General features: G+C 38.1%; 1 protein-coding gene across 3 annotated transcripts in view; it reads right to left on the bottom strand.

The window, feature by feature from the left end:
* The window catches only part of LOC126175651 (histone-lysine N-methyltransferase NSD3), a 107,732-nt gene extending 91,645 nt beyond the window's left edge, over positions 1 to 16,087 (bottom strand). The window contains exons 1-3 of one of the 3 annotated variants that reach the window (XM_049922545.1): positions 16,070 to 16,087; positions 14,477 to 15,169; positions 8,025 to 8,167 (exon numbers count right to left, since the gene is read on the bottom strand). In XM_049922545.1, coding sequence (XP_049778502.1) covers positions 8,025 to 8,167; positions 14,477 to 15,125 — 792 coding nt within the window. In that variant the 5' untranslated portion in view covers positions 15,126 to 15,169; positions 16,070 to 16,087. Of the gene's footprint in view, positions 1 to 8,024; positions 8,168 to 14,476; positions 15,170 to 15,488; positions 15,868 to 16,069 lie in introns of those variants that run through there. The other 2 variants (XM_049922543.1, XM_049922544.1) reach the window with 2 other exon arrangements.
* Positions 16,088 to 17,004: the final 917 nt, after the last annotated feature.

Raw genomic sequence — 17,004 nt, 5'->3', positions numbered from 1 at the left:
AAATATTACAATGTGCAAACAATGTGCTGTGCTTGTTCACTGCACAGAGCTGATGATGAAAATTCATCTCCATTTCACATTAGAGGTAGCCAAATGGAAGATACTACGTGGCAGTCAATGAACAGCTATTGGCTAAATAAATCTTAATGTCTTTTCTTCACATTTTGCTTCTGCTGTTTATTGATGTTCCTATTACACACAGGCAAACAAAAGCTGTTCAGTGACACCTATGGAGTATTTTGGTACAATATATACAACGTCTCTGACAGCTCTTTGCAGAGTAACAGTGTAATTATGATTGATTCGGTTTATTACCGCAATCACCCCTGATTCTGTGAAAATACCTTTACTAAAGTGGAGATACCTGTAATAACCGATTACAAAAATTTACACTACACAACACTGAATGATGCAACCACCCTCAAATGAAACTACTGTGATGTGGCTCCCACCACTGCTGGAACAGTTCAGTATAGCGTTATCGTGCAACTCTTCCTTGCTTTCAGTGACCCAATACATGAGGCACATATCAGCCAACTCTTTATCAGTAAACTTATCCATCCAGATCTTGACAGAGTGCTCAATTTTAAAGAGCATTTTCTAAGAACTCTCACCAAGATGACACAAAGAAACATATTGTAGAAACTTTGTGGTACGATGTGGGTTTCATTTGCTCCAATGCTAAGAACTTCTTGACTGGTGTTTCCTGTGGCAGAATACTGTACTGCAGTCTGGATCAACAGCCCGTACACTACACTTGCTGACTCACAGCTCAACCTTATGTGCATCATCACAGGAACAATCAGACACTCCAACTTTCTGATTGCCTTTTCTCAGTCATACAGCTCCCTCATTTTTGCGGCAAGGATATGCTCTCAAATGGGAGATTACATAAATAACTGGCAATCCCGTCTCCCTGTACATGTCATTCCTGCACTCAATAAAAACAGACCTCACTCTAGTCAACCAGCTCTACAAGATCAATTTTTTTAAGATTGTGTATCACATTTGTACTCTTTATATTGACATGTTATTAATGATTCTGTCTGAAATACAAATCTTGGTTGTGGTAATAACACGATATGAATCACTCATGAGAGGATGGCTCTTTCCTCATTCTCTGCTTTAGCTGTTTACAGACATTTCTGTTGTTGGTACACACAGCACTAGAAACACCAAGATATGGGAAAAGCAGAAAATGAAGACACAAATTTAAATTATTTACTCTACGACTGAAGTTGTCTTTGTAAACCAAGTGTTTTTGTTTGAAGATTCATTTCATTACACTCTAGCACCTGGTATATTAAAACTGTTAAGTTAAGCGTATAATATTTCCACCGAGATAAAAAAAAATCATCAGTACATCACTGACTATACAAATCAACTGCTCCTCCATCATAGCTTTCCATGACTCTTCGTGATAGGTGCTAGCAAATTAACTTCATGGTTCGAATGTGGATGGCCCCTCTTAAAAAGTTTTACTTTTTATCCCTTATGAATCCTGTAACTGGTGTAAGATGATGCAGAGAGCACAGTTTTCATTTTACACCACTGGAAATAATGTGCTCAGCTAACCACGCGAACTACTACAGCGCAAATACTCCAAGCAAAAAGCGAGATGGCCGTGAGGGCTGAGAGGTGTCAGCAGTGAGGCTGCAGTGTGTGGGAACCCTAACTTTAGGGCTGTACAATATTGGGAGAGGAGTTTCCTAACTATTGTTTAACTCTACAGTGTTGGGTTCCTTTTCAAGACATGGGTACATGACGTCTACCTTGTCAGGGTGTATACGTGGACAAGGAAAAAAAATTCCCAGATTTTTCCCGGATTTCCCGGTTAAAAATACACTTTCTCCCAGGTGACAGTATATTTTCCCTTATCAATCCTATGAATGGTTATGGTTTTATACACGGGCGTACAATTTCCCGGCACTTCAGAAAACGAAACTCAGGAAAAAAGATACGTTTTGGAAATATCTTTGATGTGCAGCAACATGTACGCTGTGTATTTTCGTATTACGAAAGTATACATTGGAATTCCACCAAACACAGCATGTTACTTTCCGAATAATTGAAATCGGGATTTCGATGCGATTTTGTAAGCCATTCGTAGCTCATGTCACGTGATCTCGCCAGCTGATGGCAGTGGATATTCAGAGCATAGGACACGCGATGTAGTCAGCCAACAGCAACATCACTGTTAAGTAGCACGAACACATAAACAGGGAAAGTTAATAGTTTAAATTAATATACATAGTGTTGCTACAAGAAAAGAAAAGCTTTCACATATAATATTGGTCTCAAGCTGCTAGAGAAGCTCAGCTTTCGCATATACTGTTGATCTTTTTTGCGTGTGTTACACTTTTAGATATATCACAAAAATGTGCCAGTAAAATTTTTAATAATGACATAAATTTCTGATCTTCAGGGTTCGAAATTCTTCTAATGGCTCATCATCAAAGAGTTGATTTTTAAATGAGAGTCCAATGCTCTGTTATTTAATAAATTCATGGTACATTGTTGCACACAGTTCAACTTATGTAAAAGGATATTTACTCTGAAATTAACGCTTTTCAAACCACCATTCGCAATATTTTCCCACGACCTGTTAGAAATAGGTTTGTTTCAGCATTTGCCAGAGTGTGCAGATAACAGGTGACACCGCTCTTGGGTGGCTATCATGACGTAGGAAGCCCTTATGTACGTACGTGTAAAACTGAAAGATCATACACTATGTCATAAAAGAAACAAGACATCAGAGGATACTGCCAGAGCATTGGAATTTCGTGACCCATAATACAATGTGCACATTTAAAGTGCATACGTAAAGGGCACATTTGTATGTCCAGATTCCCAATGAAGTAGACCTCGACCTGATATTAAGCTTTTCAGTGTGGTTTTCGGGATGTAAATTTTCTTGGAGCACCAGTACAGTACTATATCATGTTTGGTTCTTTATTATGGCATAATGCCATACATGCTAGAAAAAGAAAATGTGCACTTGAAATGCAGTGAACAGTTGAAACTATCCAGTAGTGTGGAATTAAACATTTCGTTTCAAATACATTGACTGTCTCTGCGGAAAAGGTTAACAAAAGTCATATTTCTTTAACAAACAGACAAAAATAACTTCATTGTTCCGCAAGGCAATTAATGCTTGACTGTGAGAAAGGTGGAAATAAAATAAAATCTGAAACTAATGACATATTTCAGCCTTCCGTAATTATGTGAATGTTTTAATTCACGTGAGAGCTCCCGGCCACAGATATCCATTTTGTTTTCATTTGACGTGAGAGTAAATGAAGGGGAAACAGCAAAATCACTAAAGGCACACACGGGTCACATGGACACTACCCACTATAACTCAGACTGCTCTGCGCATCAGCCCCGGATCTAAGACATTTGCGAACTGGGTCAATGCAAAAAAAAAAAAAAAAAAAAAAAAAAAAAAAAAAAAAAAAAAAATTGAATTTTCAAAATATGTTCATCTGGTAGTGCACATCTTTCTGAAAAGTCTGAAACATAAAACATATGTATTCGAGGAAATGTAAGACATATTATTTGGTCTTAAATATGCCAAAGTGCAGTGCCACGACTCTTCACAAAGCATTTTTCTACCACACGTCCAAACCATATTCAGGAGAGTGGAAACTGAAATGTCCTGTGGTGGCTCTCCTCCTCCCAGTCGGCCGGTTTGACAGCCTGCTCATCTTTATGAAAATCTCACAATTAATAGCGGATGGGATTCTTTGTAATCAAGAGAACAAGAACTCTACAGAAAATCTAAACTCTTTATTGCCTATTAGTTAATAACTTGCTGTTTTGTGTGACATAAAATTAAATATGGGATGTATAAAACCAACACTGACAAGAATTAAGCAAGAAATTACACATTTCTTCAAACCTTAGCCCCAAGCATTTTTTTCTCTCTTATCTTGCTACAGCTTTACATGGCGTGCTTTCCTTTCTGCGAAAGAATCTATTACCTCATCAAAGTTCGTCAAACGTTTTGCTACATGAAAAATCAAAATGTCATTATCTAATACTGAAAAAGCTGTTAATACAAATAATACCCAAGACTGGTGTGGTTTCTCAATCTGATTACGTCTCTTTTGTCACTGTCTGCTAGATAAAACAAAATAGGCCTTTCTAATATGGCAGCAATTTTGTAACACACCAAATAAACCAGACTGTTTTGGCACAAATGACCATTTTTATAACACGACAGAATAAAATCCACTAAGTACCAATATCAAATGCCTATTAGGCCTACTACAAGCAAAATGCTTTATGTTAGGAAATAGTTTCACATTTCATTCATACGAACCAGCTTCTCAAACATGAGATCGAAAAGTAGTATTACGAAATTTTTATATAAATTTGGAATCGTCTTATTCTTGCATAATTTGTGTGATGTCCCCATTTCTTCTCCTTCCTCGTTCTAACAAACAATCTTGTCATCACAAATTCTGTAGCTATTGCTGCCACTGTCAAATTTGTTCGCCGATTAACTTCACTAACCCTGCCAGAATCACAGGTTTAATTATCCCACGATTATTTTCTCGTTAGGCATTATTGTGTGTTCGAACAACACGTTTTCCACATTACTTCCAGAATAGAACTCACGCGGCTGCTAGCCGGGGGCTGTACTACTGATCCTTACTAGTGTAGTGATCTGGCCAGATCCTTACTAGTGTAGTGATCTGGCCAAAAATTTTCTGTCAACATTTCATTTTCTTGGATAGTACATAATCTTTCTCACCTTTTATTCCTGTCAGTCGTTTATTTCATTTTGGTAGTCTGAATCTATGGATTTCGATAGTAATTATAACAATGCTGATCATTCGCAAACCCAATCAACCACATAATCAGACAGCGATTGGCATTCATCCGTTCGGCTTTACTCCCTCAGCTCGTATAGCCCCGTCCCCTTTTGTCTGCGTAAAGTTTATTTCTAGATGCGACAAGGATTCTCCCGACAGAGACGTCCCGTGCACTATGCATGCATTCATAACTCAACTTATGATTCATTCAGAAATCAACCTAAAATGTGTGTTATGAAGCACTGCATAGTCCTCCTGAAGCCTTTGACACATTTTCAATTGGCAGATTCTTGCATGAGCACTGTGTGTCATTGTTGTATATGTCGCATTTCCTTTGCAATTTACGTTATTTTCGTTTTTTCTCTCGTTTATGTTGCATTGTTGAAGTATTATTCTGCAGTAGCGGGATACAGTAATATCCCTTGTTAGAGTGTCGGTTCTTACCAGTCAAAATTACAAAAATCTACCTGAAAACTGAAACAAAAAAAAATTCCCGGAATTCTAAAAATATCCCGGGTTTTTCCCGGATGAAAAAATTCTTTGGTTTTTCCCGGATCTCCCGGGTCGTATACACCCTGCTTGTGAACAAGAGACAGGAATCAACCAAATGGAATGGGCTGGTGTATCTGCTTACATGAACCTGATTTAGCATGCTTGGGAAAAGCTGAAATTTGTGGTGCATCATGGCAGGAATCCTCCTCTCATCCTGGACAACCTCCAGAAGGCCACCACAAAGAGTGGGACAGGCTCAAGGAGCAATGTCTTTACCACCTTGCAGCAGCATGCTAAGGGCAACCAAAGCATGTTACAATACATGTAATGGAACACACAGTATTGAATGTTATCCAGCAGCTTTGGATTTCGCAAATGTGCAAAAATGTGCACTTTCACCCAGACTTCCTTTGCCTTTATCATTGTTTAGGTTCTATTTATTATGCACACAGTATACTGTGGCAGTCAGCCGCGACCACAAACAAATGAGAACTTAAGACTGCCTGAGGCACAAGGAGCGGTGCGGGGCAATAAGCCCTGCCTCCCTCTTGAAGGGCTGCCATCCTTCGTCTGCATTCTGTGCTTCCACAGATGCAGAACTGACAAAACGGTTCCTTTTGTTGTTGTGAGAGGCACATTTGAATCCCTTTATGTACCAGGATTAGTCTCTTCATTCATTAAATAGAAGAAAAAACAAACAAGCAATCCACAACAGAAAGCAAATTGGAGCACACAAAGCATTTGGTAGTGGCTACAGCACAACTGCTTGCTGCGCTTGGCAGGGGTAGTTCAGGCCTGACCTCTAACAGTATCTTACGCGACAACAGTTCAAAACACTCCCCACCTAAAACTGCCACAATACAGTGTCCGCATAATAACAGTGAACTTGTGTTTTTGTTAATTTCACGAGTCTTTCCATTCCATACTCCCCTTTAAATAATGGAAACTCCAGATAGGAATATCAACAATACAGGAAAAAACAGATTGCTACTTACTGTAAAGAAGACACATTAAACTGTGCCTGCACAATTAAGAGACACTTACGTAAAGCTTTTAGCAACAGCCTTCATCAGCAAAACAGGAACACGCCCAATTCATGAATACAACCACGCACCTCACGCATACATGACCTCCAACTCCAGCATCTCAGGACAGAACTGCAGTCACGTGTGCATAAGGTGTGCTTGCTTAGTGTACGAATGGTGTACGTTTTTCTTTTGCTGGTGAAGGCTGTGGCCGAAAGCTTTATAAAGTGTCTTTTAATAGTGCCTTTCTACAACGTAATATGTCTTTTTTGATGGTAAGAATACTCCTCTTCCGTCTAAGCCCACATATTGCTCCGGGATATGTATGTGTTGCAAAACATTTTTGATGCAATTTATTTAACACTCTGCTAAAGAATGACTAATTACATACTTTATGCTAACTGATATTTTAAATAAGTTTCTTTAACACAGTTTTGAATTAAGCCATGGGGAAAGGAGAATTTCTCAGTCAAATAATTTTTAACACAGGATGAAGTTCATTCACTGCAACTGAGGGCCAGAAATGTGGCAAAGAACAAACAACTTCATGATGTTTTGCAGTATACACAAAATAGTACACGGAAATATAAAAATCATGTTATAATATGATTTACAAGACAGAACAGCAACACTATGGTACAATGCCAATGACATTTCGGATGTTTTAAGAGTGAAAAAGTTAACGGGGAGGGAGGGGGGGGGGGATGTGATGATTAATGGGAATGGGGTTGAGGTGAGGGGGGGGATGTGAGGGGGGGGGGAATGTGAGGGGGGGGAAGTGAGGGGGGGATGTGAGGGTAAATGGAAGCATCCGATTCCACCCATCAGCTTTGTCCCATGGCGTAAGGGTGTTATGGTGTGTGATGTCATTAAGGTGCAGAGTTTATGAGTTGGTTGTGTTTGTAGACGACGTCTTGTTGTGTTTGATGGATCTCTCTCTCTCTCTCTCTCTCTCTCTCTCTCTCTCTCTCTCTCTCTCTCTCTCACACACTCACACACACACACACACACACACACACACACACCGCGTGTTTTTGCTTTTGTTTTTCGTAGGTGTTGGTTTTTTCATATCAATAGCTATGGTTGACCTATATAGGTCAAGGGAAATGACCTATTCTATTTTTTGTAGTTTTATGTATAGGTATTGGTGTTTTTGTATCGTCAGCTGTGATCAAGGGCAAAGTCTGATTCCAATTTCCGTAGTTTTTGCTGTAGGCATTGGTATTTTGGTATCATCAACTGTGATTGATCAACATAGGTCAAGGAAAGTGTCTTATTCCTGTAGATTTTGTAATTATCTTTATTTTAGGAGGGAGATGTTATTGTCTTATTTATACGTATATTTGTGTTTATTGCTGTGTGTATGCAGTAACATCACTGGCGCCATATTGGAGATGCTTAGAATAGCCATTTCCGACATATTGATGACATCATGTGTCAAAGCAGTATGGGTGGAATCGGACACTTCCATAATCCACATATACCATAATATACTGTCCATATTAAACAGCAAAGGCAAACATGAACATCAGTCAGTACTTCCATTTATATGTAAAACAATACTAACTGTAATGGTTGCAGATAGCTAAACTCTATGTAATAGAATTTTGTTACAGGTGTTGCAGTGTTGCTTCATTTCTTTTCTACCCTTAATTAACTAAACAATATATTATTATAATGGACTCACCTCAGCCAATTCTTCATTATTAGCCTCCACAAATGTAAATGAGCTGTAGGGCACAACAGATGAGTATGGCAGCCAGCTATGTCTTCCCTGGTCTTTGAAAAACTGAACATGCAAATGTGGCTGAGACAGCACACGTCCAATGGCTGAAAAGTTGATTAATTATAATACAAAGGACAACAACTTACATACAAAATGAATGAATGACACTTATACAAACATGCAGTTATTCAATGTCTGGCTAAAATGCTTATTACTGTTTTAACATACAAACCTGCGCAAATGTGTACACACTTTGTAAGTCTGACCTGACATGGGAAAAACATTACAAATAAATTAACTTTGTGCAATTTTTTCCTTAGTAAAGCATTCAACCAACACTAGCACTATCCAATCTGGTAGTCTCGAGATCCATGATCAACATCACAAAATACACAGCCTGACAAAAAATTACCTTTAAGAAGTGAACTTCAAGTACAATCAATAGAAAAACACAAAAATAGATTACAACACTTATAACTTCTATTAAAATAACTTAACTTCCTGGCGGAAAGATTCTGTTTCTGGAAGTTGGATATGAAAGGCGGTTGTCAAGAAATTTGTTTGTTCCAGCAAACAGTACTTGGGATTTGCACCTTCTAAAGTTAAGTATTGGTCAGCATTTCTGTCCCTTATGTGAACAGTTTTCTGAATTCAATTTTCCTTTTTATACATGGTGTATTTGAAGAGGTCTCAGCATATGCACAACAAATTGGAGGAGATTGGGGGAGTATTTGTAGAGGTCTCAGCACATGCACAACAAATTGGAGGAGAGGGGGGATTGGTTACTTTGCCTTTAGCAAATCAATTGATATGGAGCGATTCTTGGGAACAGACCGCACATTCTGCATGTGAGAATTTCACAAAAATTATGATTTAGCAACTGTAGGTTGGAGGAAATTTTGCAGTGATCGTGGATTGCATAATGTGAATGAGAAATTAATAAAAACATTTGAGGAGACTGGTTCAGCCCTGGCCAAACCGAAATCCAAGTGATCAAGGCCCTAGTGAACAGGCAACTCTGTGGAGTGTGTAACTCAATCTGTTTGTGATGATCCTAACATCTCCATTCGTAAGCAGGAGAGTTCTTTCTGTATGCACAAATCATCATTGCACCGAATTCTGCAGAAAGACCTTACACTGCACCATTACAAAATCCAACTGACGCAAGAATTAAAGCCTCAGGACGCCAGACAGAGGCTGCAGTTCATTAATGATGTAACTGAGTGCCCTTGATTTAACAACATCTTGTTCTCTGACACTCTCATTTTCATCTGAATAGTCACACATCAACAAGCAAAATTGCCACTACTCAAAGGCAGCGAATCCTACACAGAAGCATGAGAAACGCCTTCATTCACCGAAAGTTAATGTATGGACTGCAGTGTCGGCTTGAGGAACAGCAGCTTTGCACTTTCTCGATGACGAAAGCAGTTGTGCAGTTACAGTGAATTTGCAACATTACATGACAATGTTGAAAGGCTTTTTGGTGCCTGAATTGCACAACTTTCTTGGTTATAGCCAAAGAACATGGTTTCAGCAAGACTGAGCAACAGCACACTTGTCCAACGCATCTATACTGCGAGTTCGTGAAATTTTTCCTGGCAAATTGATCTCCAGGAGTGAAAAAGTGGCAACCATGCAGTCCAGATTTGAGCCCTATAGATTTTTTCCTATGGGGATATGTCAAATCTATAATGTATTTCAATAATCCGACCTCTGGAGCAACTGAAAGAAAATATCCACAGCAATCTGGCAGCCGTGCCAGTGTCTACATGCTGAGTCCCCATGCAAAATTTTGTTCACGATTTAAATGAGTACCGTAGGCATGCTGGATTGCACTTAAATGACACTGTTTTTAAGAAGTACATTCCTAAACTGTATTTTGCAATAATATATAAAAATTTCATGATAGACTTCAACCTCTATTTTATTCTGAGACACAAAACACAAGCTTTCTATTGGGACATCCTGTATGACTCTGAGATCTATTACTGTTTTACATTTGTTACTGGACATTTCAGATGCTCACAAGCTGTCTTGAATATACAGGGTGTCCGAAAAGTCTTTCCCTGATTACATAAATTGATAACTCAGGCTAGATGTAAGATACAAATATGAAACTTGTGTCTAATTGTTTACAGCTATCAAGGTTTTTTTTCTGTTTTAGGTTCACATTACGTAAGTAGTGGATGAGGTGCAGTGCCCAAGAAGCCATGTTAACCAATCAGGAGAAGGCACAGAGTGTCCTGTGGTACCGTGAGACACAATCACCAACCACAGTACAGAGACACTTCCAGACAACATTTGGAAGGAATCCACCTGATGTCAAGAGCATTAAAGCCTGGTATGAGAAGTTCAAGAACACAGGATCAGTTGCTGACCTTCCGAGGTCTGGTCGACCGAGAACCTCAGCAGACAGGGTGGAAGCTGTAAGGCAGTCTTTTCTGCTAAGTCCGAAGAAATCAGTGCGCAGGGCCTCATGTGAATTACAGATGCCAAAAAGCTCTATCCATGACATTTTACACAAACGTTTATTGATTCGTGCATACAAAGTGCAAATCATTCAGGCCTTGTTGCCCAATGACAGACAGTACACGTCGATATGACTTTGCGGTCAAAATGCTATTACGTATTGAGGACGATGATGGTTATCTCAGATGAATTGCCTTTTCCGACGAAGCGACCTTTTTTGTCAGTGGTATAGTGAATCGCCATAATGTGCGCATTTGGGGTTAACAACCCCCTGGTGAGGTCATGGAGTGCACCAGCGGCAGTCCAAAGGTGAATGTTTGGTGCGCGCTATTGCACAATCTAATTATCGGGCCATTCTTCTTCGCTGAGGCTACCATCACATCTGCAGTGTATCTGGACATGTTGCAACTGTATGCTGTTCCTCAGCTGCTTCAGTATCGCCCCGATGTCTTGTTTCAGCAAGACGGTGAACTGCCTCATTGGGGTTTGGACGTCCGTGCTTATCTCGATATGACCTTTCCTGGGCGATGGATTGGTTGTGATGGGCCAACGGTTTGGCCTCCACGCTCTCTTGACATAACCCCATTAGACTTCTTTTTATGGGGTTATGTCAAGGACAAGGTCTACCGAACATGTGTACCAGATCTTGAAAACCTGCGGCAACGGATAACCACAGTCGTTGAATCGATCCCTCCAGTGCTGTTGGCTAATGTGTGGACGGAAATTTAATATCGCCTATGTGTGCTCATGCGGAAGTTTACTGATGTGTGAAAAAAACTTTGATAGTTTGTAAACAATTAGACACCAGTTTCATATTTGTATCTCACTTCTAGCCTGAGTTATCAATGATATCCCAGACAGTATAAGGCATGAAGAAAAAGTTCTTTTTTACTGATTACACCAACATCATAGTCACAGATAAAACACCAATCTCCTATTAGAGAAAGCAAATGAAACAAAGGATGTTCAGACATATAATAAACTAACAAAGAAAACCAAGAAAATAGTATGCAATTCAGAACGAAGAAGGGAAAATAATTTTCTCACATTAAATGTAGATGATAAGTCTACAAAATGTGAAACAAACACGTGGTTTTTATGGATGAATACTGACTGTCTATTAACTTGGAATTACTACAGAAAGATGTTGGCAAAAAGAATTTCATCAGCATGTTTCACTCCTTGGGTTCTCTCATCAGTTTGTAACAGCCAATTTCATGTGAGATGTAATGCCTAATATCCCTACAGACACTCATTTCTTTGCTATGGGATTCTTTTCTGGGAATCAAAGGCACTACAGAAAATGGCTGTAAAATAATTATAACTAGAAGTAGTAGATGGGTTCATCGCAATGAACAGTTAAAAAAAATTAAAAAACTGGGTATTCTTACTGCGCCATGAGAATACATCTACCAATCTGTTACCCATATCAGGTAAAACAATAGATCTTATTTTACTAATATCCCATACTTTAATCACGGAACACAAGATAGTTTAGACTTACGTTTACCAAGGAAAAACAAACACCTAACTTTATAAACAACATTTTCTATCTAATAATAGATGTTAACATAAATTGCCCAAAGAGATGAATTATATTATTAACATGAATCTGCTTAAAAATTCATCTAATGCCTCGATAAGTAATGCATACTTCACAATCAAAGACAGAAAACTGAGAACAGGAGATAACAACAAAAGCGAAACTACAACACCCTGCTACATTACAATGCAAGTTCACTATGTAATGCTTCTACAAGAAAAGCAAATGCCAAATACATAGTGTATGATAGTAATGTCTTTTTATTCTCTCGAGTTCAACATCTCTCTCATTATGGGAGGATGCATACTCAGGTTTTCATATGGACTGAGGGGAGGACATGAAGATGTTCATGAAGCGTAGCAGTATGTTTATGGACCTGGGGCCAGTTTTATGAACTGACTGGAGTTAACGCAAGGGGCATAGCAGTGTGTTCAAGGTTCAGGAGTTAACAGTGGATGTCCTCAATATGTACAGCAATGAAGAGCAAAACTGTGTATAATATAACTTATCTAGACCAAACTGTGTGTGTGTATACATCAAGGAACACAGTATAATACTGACAACCGAATGAGGCAGTCGTTGCTAAAGAAAGTGACCTCATATTCAAGAAGGAGTTTGCTTTGTCCAGCCGTTCTTATACATGTATGTTATAAATATATATTATGCATGGGTGTAAATTTTAGAGCCATTTATTTTCATTGTATTTTGACAAATTCTGTATTATTGAATGGTGATTACTGGATTAATAAATAAACTGGATTCTAATAATGGGTTGCAAGTAATCTTACCCCAGTCGAATGAAGTTTAGCTGTGAAAACTATAATTAATAGTAGACACCATAGTTTGCCAGTTATTTAACAGATTTCTACATCTAATACAAACATGAATACATAGGGTACTGTCAAATAATCACCAATATGGTGTTGGAAAACCATTTCAAATAGCCACCTACATAACGCTCCAAGTGAAACTCCAACTAGGACACTGGACTCTCATCTGGGAGGAATTTGGTTCAAAATCCCATATGGTTCAATGAATCCCATCATCCACATCCTTTTTTCTGTAAGTTCTGTTAATACATTATGGTGAAAAAGGGTCATTTCCTTTAAACAGGATATGGCTGTATTCTTGACCAAATAAAGTTTATGCCCCACTACTAATGACCTTATTCATGGGGCATAAAATGGTAAAATCTTTATGGCAGCGACGGATTAGTGTGCTGACGTCAGCAACGACCAGCCATGAAATAAAAAATTAATGTTATTCCTGCTCTATGGTTGACACATTATTGTTTGTATTCTTGTCCACTTAGTAAATTAATTATCCTCATAAAGTGAACATTTCATAACAAAATGTTTGTGTTAATATGAACATAACATAATTGCGAGCATTCAACAGTTGTTGCCATCATCAGGAAACTACAAGGACACTGCCATAATAAACATTTAAAACACAAAATATTAACCTCCTTTGCTTTTTTTTCCGAGTAAATAAACAGTTCAGTTTTCATGGTATAGGCCTACTTAATTTAAATAAATCTGGAGGATAAATTATTGTGTAAGCTGAGAAACACGTTAAGACAGGAGACTAGAATGTAGTTAAGAATCACCTGCAAAGTCAACTCTGCAGCGGAACACTAACACAGCCTCAGCTGCCATTCAAATACACTGTTTAGTATGCAATGGGTGGCTGGAAAGCATAAATAAACAACAAAAGATACATCACAATTTTAGATCATGAGGAAAACAATAGAAATAAGCTTTCAATGAATCAGAGTAAAACTCTTTATCCACATTTGCAACAAAAAAAAAAAAAAAAAAAAAATGGTGTTCACATTTTTTTTTTGATTCAGAGTGTACGACAATAATCTATTTGTTAGATTACAGATGAAACCAGTAGAAAGATGAGCACCTGATTACTACCCACAAACCATGGCAATTAACTACTTCTTAATAGTACTTTTTATAATGAGGTAAACTTTGTACACAATATGTGTAGCTGTAAGTTTTACTTTGGAATTTGCTATTTTTAGGTGAAAAAGTTTTGATTTAACTTGCAGTATATCATTTACATCAGTGAAAAGAAAATGTGGTGGTGTTGTTGATCTGATTTTTTTAAAGCACAGATGAAACAAGTAAGTCATACATTATTATCACTACACTGCCAACCCCATTAAAAAATTGGATACTGAACAAATAATGCTAAATAACTACAAATTTGAACATAAATGCTAACAAATTATCATACAAGTGACTGCTAAAACAACACTACTTATAGTAGTTCCTTGATAACTAGGTTAAAACAGAAATTAGAGATTTAAACCATACTCTTGTTACAATCTGCAGCCCAGTTAACTGCAATTAACTGACAGAATCAAACTGCAACTGAAGCACCTTACCTTTATTTTTTGTGAAGCCTTGCAACTCCCTGTCCAAAGTAATAAGTGCTGGCCAGAAAGGGTAACCATACACACGGGCCCATACTAAGTCACCAGCTTCCCAGCTAGGTGGTTCACATCCTAACTGACCCACAGGTTTTATCACATATTCCTTTACCACAAACTCAACCTTTTCACTATTTGGCAGCTCCTGATCTACCTGTTGATCTGCAGTGTTCTCTGAAATATTGTTACTTCCTCTCCTTTCTGCATCTGGGCTTGAAAAAGGTGAAACACTGGGGCCCCTTAGTGCCTCTTGAAGCTGTCTAGCTTTCTGTCTTGCGCTTAAAGCAGCATTTCGGTTCGTAGCACTTGTATTTGCATTGTTTGGGCTTCGTTTCGGACTTTGGCCAAACATTGCACCTACTTTCCTGTCAGTCATTAAAAAATCGTCGGATATTTTTGGTTTATGTGCACGACCGTAGCGGCTTTTGCTACGTGGAGTTGTTATTTCGGTGTTGCTAGCGTTAAGGGACTGCACTTCATTATTAACCTCACTGTCTGGTTCTTGTGTTAAATCTTTTTCGTCATTCTCTGCTTCCAAAATATTTTTGTCCATTTTGTTCCTTTCTCCCAAAAGTATTGTGGTGTCGTCAGAACTTACTTCCATGGGATAAATATTGTTTTATAAAGTGATTAATTCTGCAACAAACTCTGAAAAAAAGGGGTACGTTAGTTTCAATACAATTACTTCATACAGCGCCCCAACAACATTTTCATGTCAAACCACAACAATAAATTTATCTAAAACAACTCCCATCAGTCACATTTTGCTGTAGGTACTACGTAAACACAGTAAAACATAAAGGTTAAGAACATAAATGTGGTACTGCACTACATCATTTAGCAATGTAAACACCCTCAGTCATGTATTGGAACGGCGTTGCGTGCTGCAGTATATGTATTCATGCCATTTATAACAGTTTAGCTTTGATATTATACGTACATAATGGGACAAATTCATTAAACTTACCTAAGCATGTAAGAACTACCGTAAATATAACTGAACCCCTATCTTTTGCGGGCATCGTAGTTGCCACCATCCAACAGCACACCCAATCAGAAATACAAAGCACTACACTATGATGGATAAACTAATATTCGTAACAAGTATTATATACTAGGCAGAAGCTGTGAGAACGCTTACTTCTGTCGCAAATCTATACAGTTAGACTCCTCACCACTAGCAACAACCCTGTTCACGTACACAGCTTCTTCTGGTGTCCATTGCTTTCCCGCGAAATTTTGATGCAATTTTATTGGTGAGTTTGAAAGTGATTTCTGCTGCGTACGCCGGTATTATATGTTGATGTTTAAATAGTGCTAATATTTTGCTAAATATCAGCCGGCGCACAGAACAGACGCCTTCATATACCTAAGTAGTTACAATGTACGTATTTGGAATAAAACAATTTCAGATGGTTGCCACCAGCGAACTGCAACAAACATCACTCTTCAGCTGAAACTACTAATTAGTTATGTGACACTAATAAATTTTATCGAATTCTACACCTAAAATGTTCAGAAAGTGAGACATATTTTAATTTTGTTTACCTTCACTTTTACTGCAGTCAGAAATACATATAACTGATGCAAGGTAGATGGCTTCAGTGAAGAGACAAAATTTGTTGTGAGCAACTGCATTACCTGAAAATAAACTTTTCACTCCTTATTAACATCAAGAAATGGCATCTAATCGCGCGACACAACTGATTTCATACAAATAATGCGTCTTGTTACTGCCAATCAATGCACACATATTTAAATTTGTGCAGAATTGATGTACTGGTTGAACAAGAATTCAGAAGATAAAATAACCATCTGTTGTCTGTTTCTTTTTATCATTCTCGTTACTACTAGGAAAATAGCGTAAAATGTGAAGAAAATGATAGTAATTTATAGATACTGATGCCTGATCTTTAATCCAGCTTTAGTGAATATGTTGCAAAGCTTTGTCTAATTTGGTGACATTAAGTTTTTATGGGAAGACGAAAACAATTTAGTTTTTTATGGAAAGACGATAACAATTTCCCGGTATTGCAAATTTTCTCCTGGTTAGGAAAGTGAATATTTCATTTATCAAACGTAACAGCGATGGCAGATAAAATGTGGAGAGTATGTCTATTGAACTCTCATGAGAGACTGGCCTCTAACGCAGCAGTCCGAAACTCATGAGGTAATCCTATCCGCTCGCCGCAACTTATGATGGTAGGAGCTAGTGCATTTAATGTGCATGTATATATGGGTATTATACTGGCCGCAAATGAGAGGTGCCCGATATTGTAAAACAGGAGAGAATTCCATTATTGGAATATTCATAGCCAGACTCTTAAAGAAAATGTGTTACAGTTGGGCAAGAGTTTTGGCAAATAGAGCGAATGAGACTTTTCGTTGTTCATTACTGGACGGCAAGAATCTTACAATTTACAACGCCCTGTTTCTTCCACAAACTTCGAAACCTAACCTATAAGGAAAATTTAGAAGTTCAC

The sequence above is a fragment of the Schistocerca cancellata genome, chromosome 3 (assembly GCF_023864275.1).
Source record: "Schistocerca cancellata isolate TAMUIC-IGC-003103 chromosome 3, iqSchCanc2.1, whole genome shotgun sequence".
NCBI lineage: Eukaryota > Metazoa > Arthropoda > Insecta > Orthoptera > Acrididae > Schistocerca > Schistocerca cancellata.
This window is presented reverse-complemented; position numbering and strand designations above follow the sequence as displayed.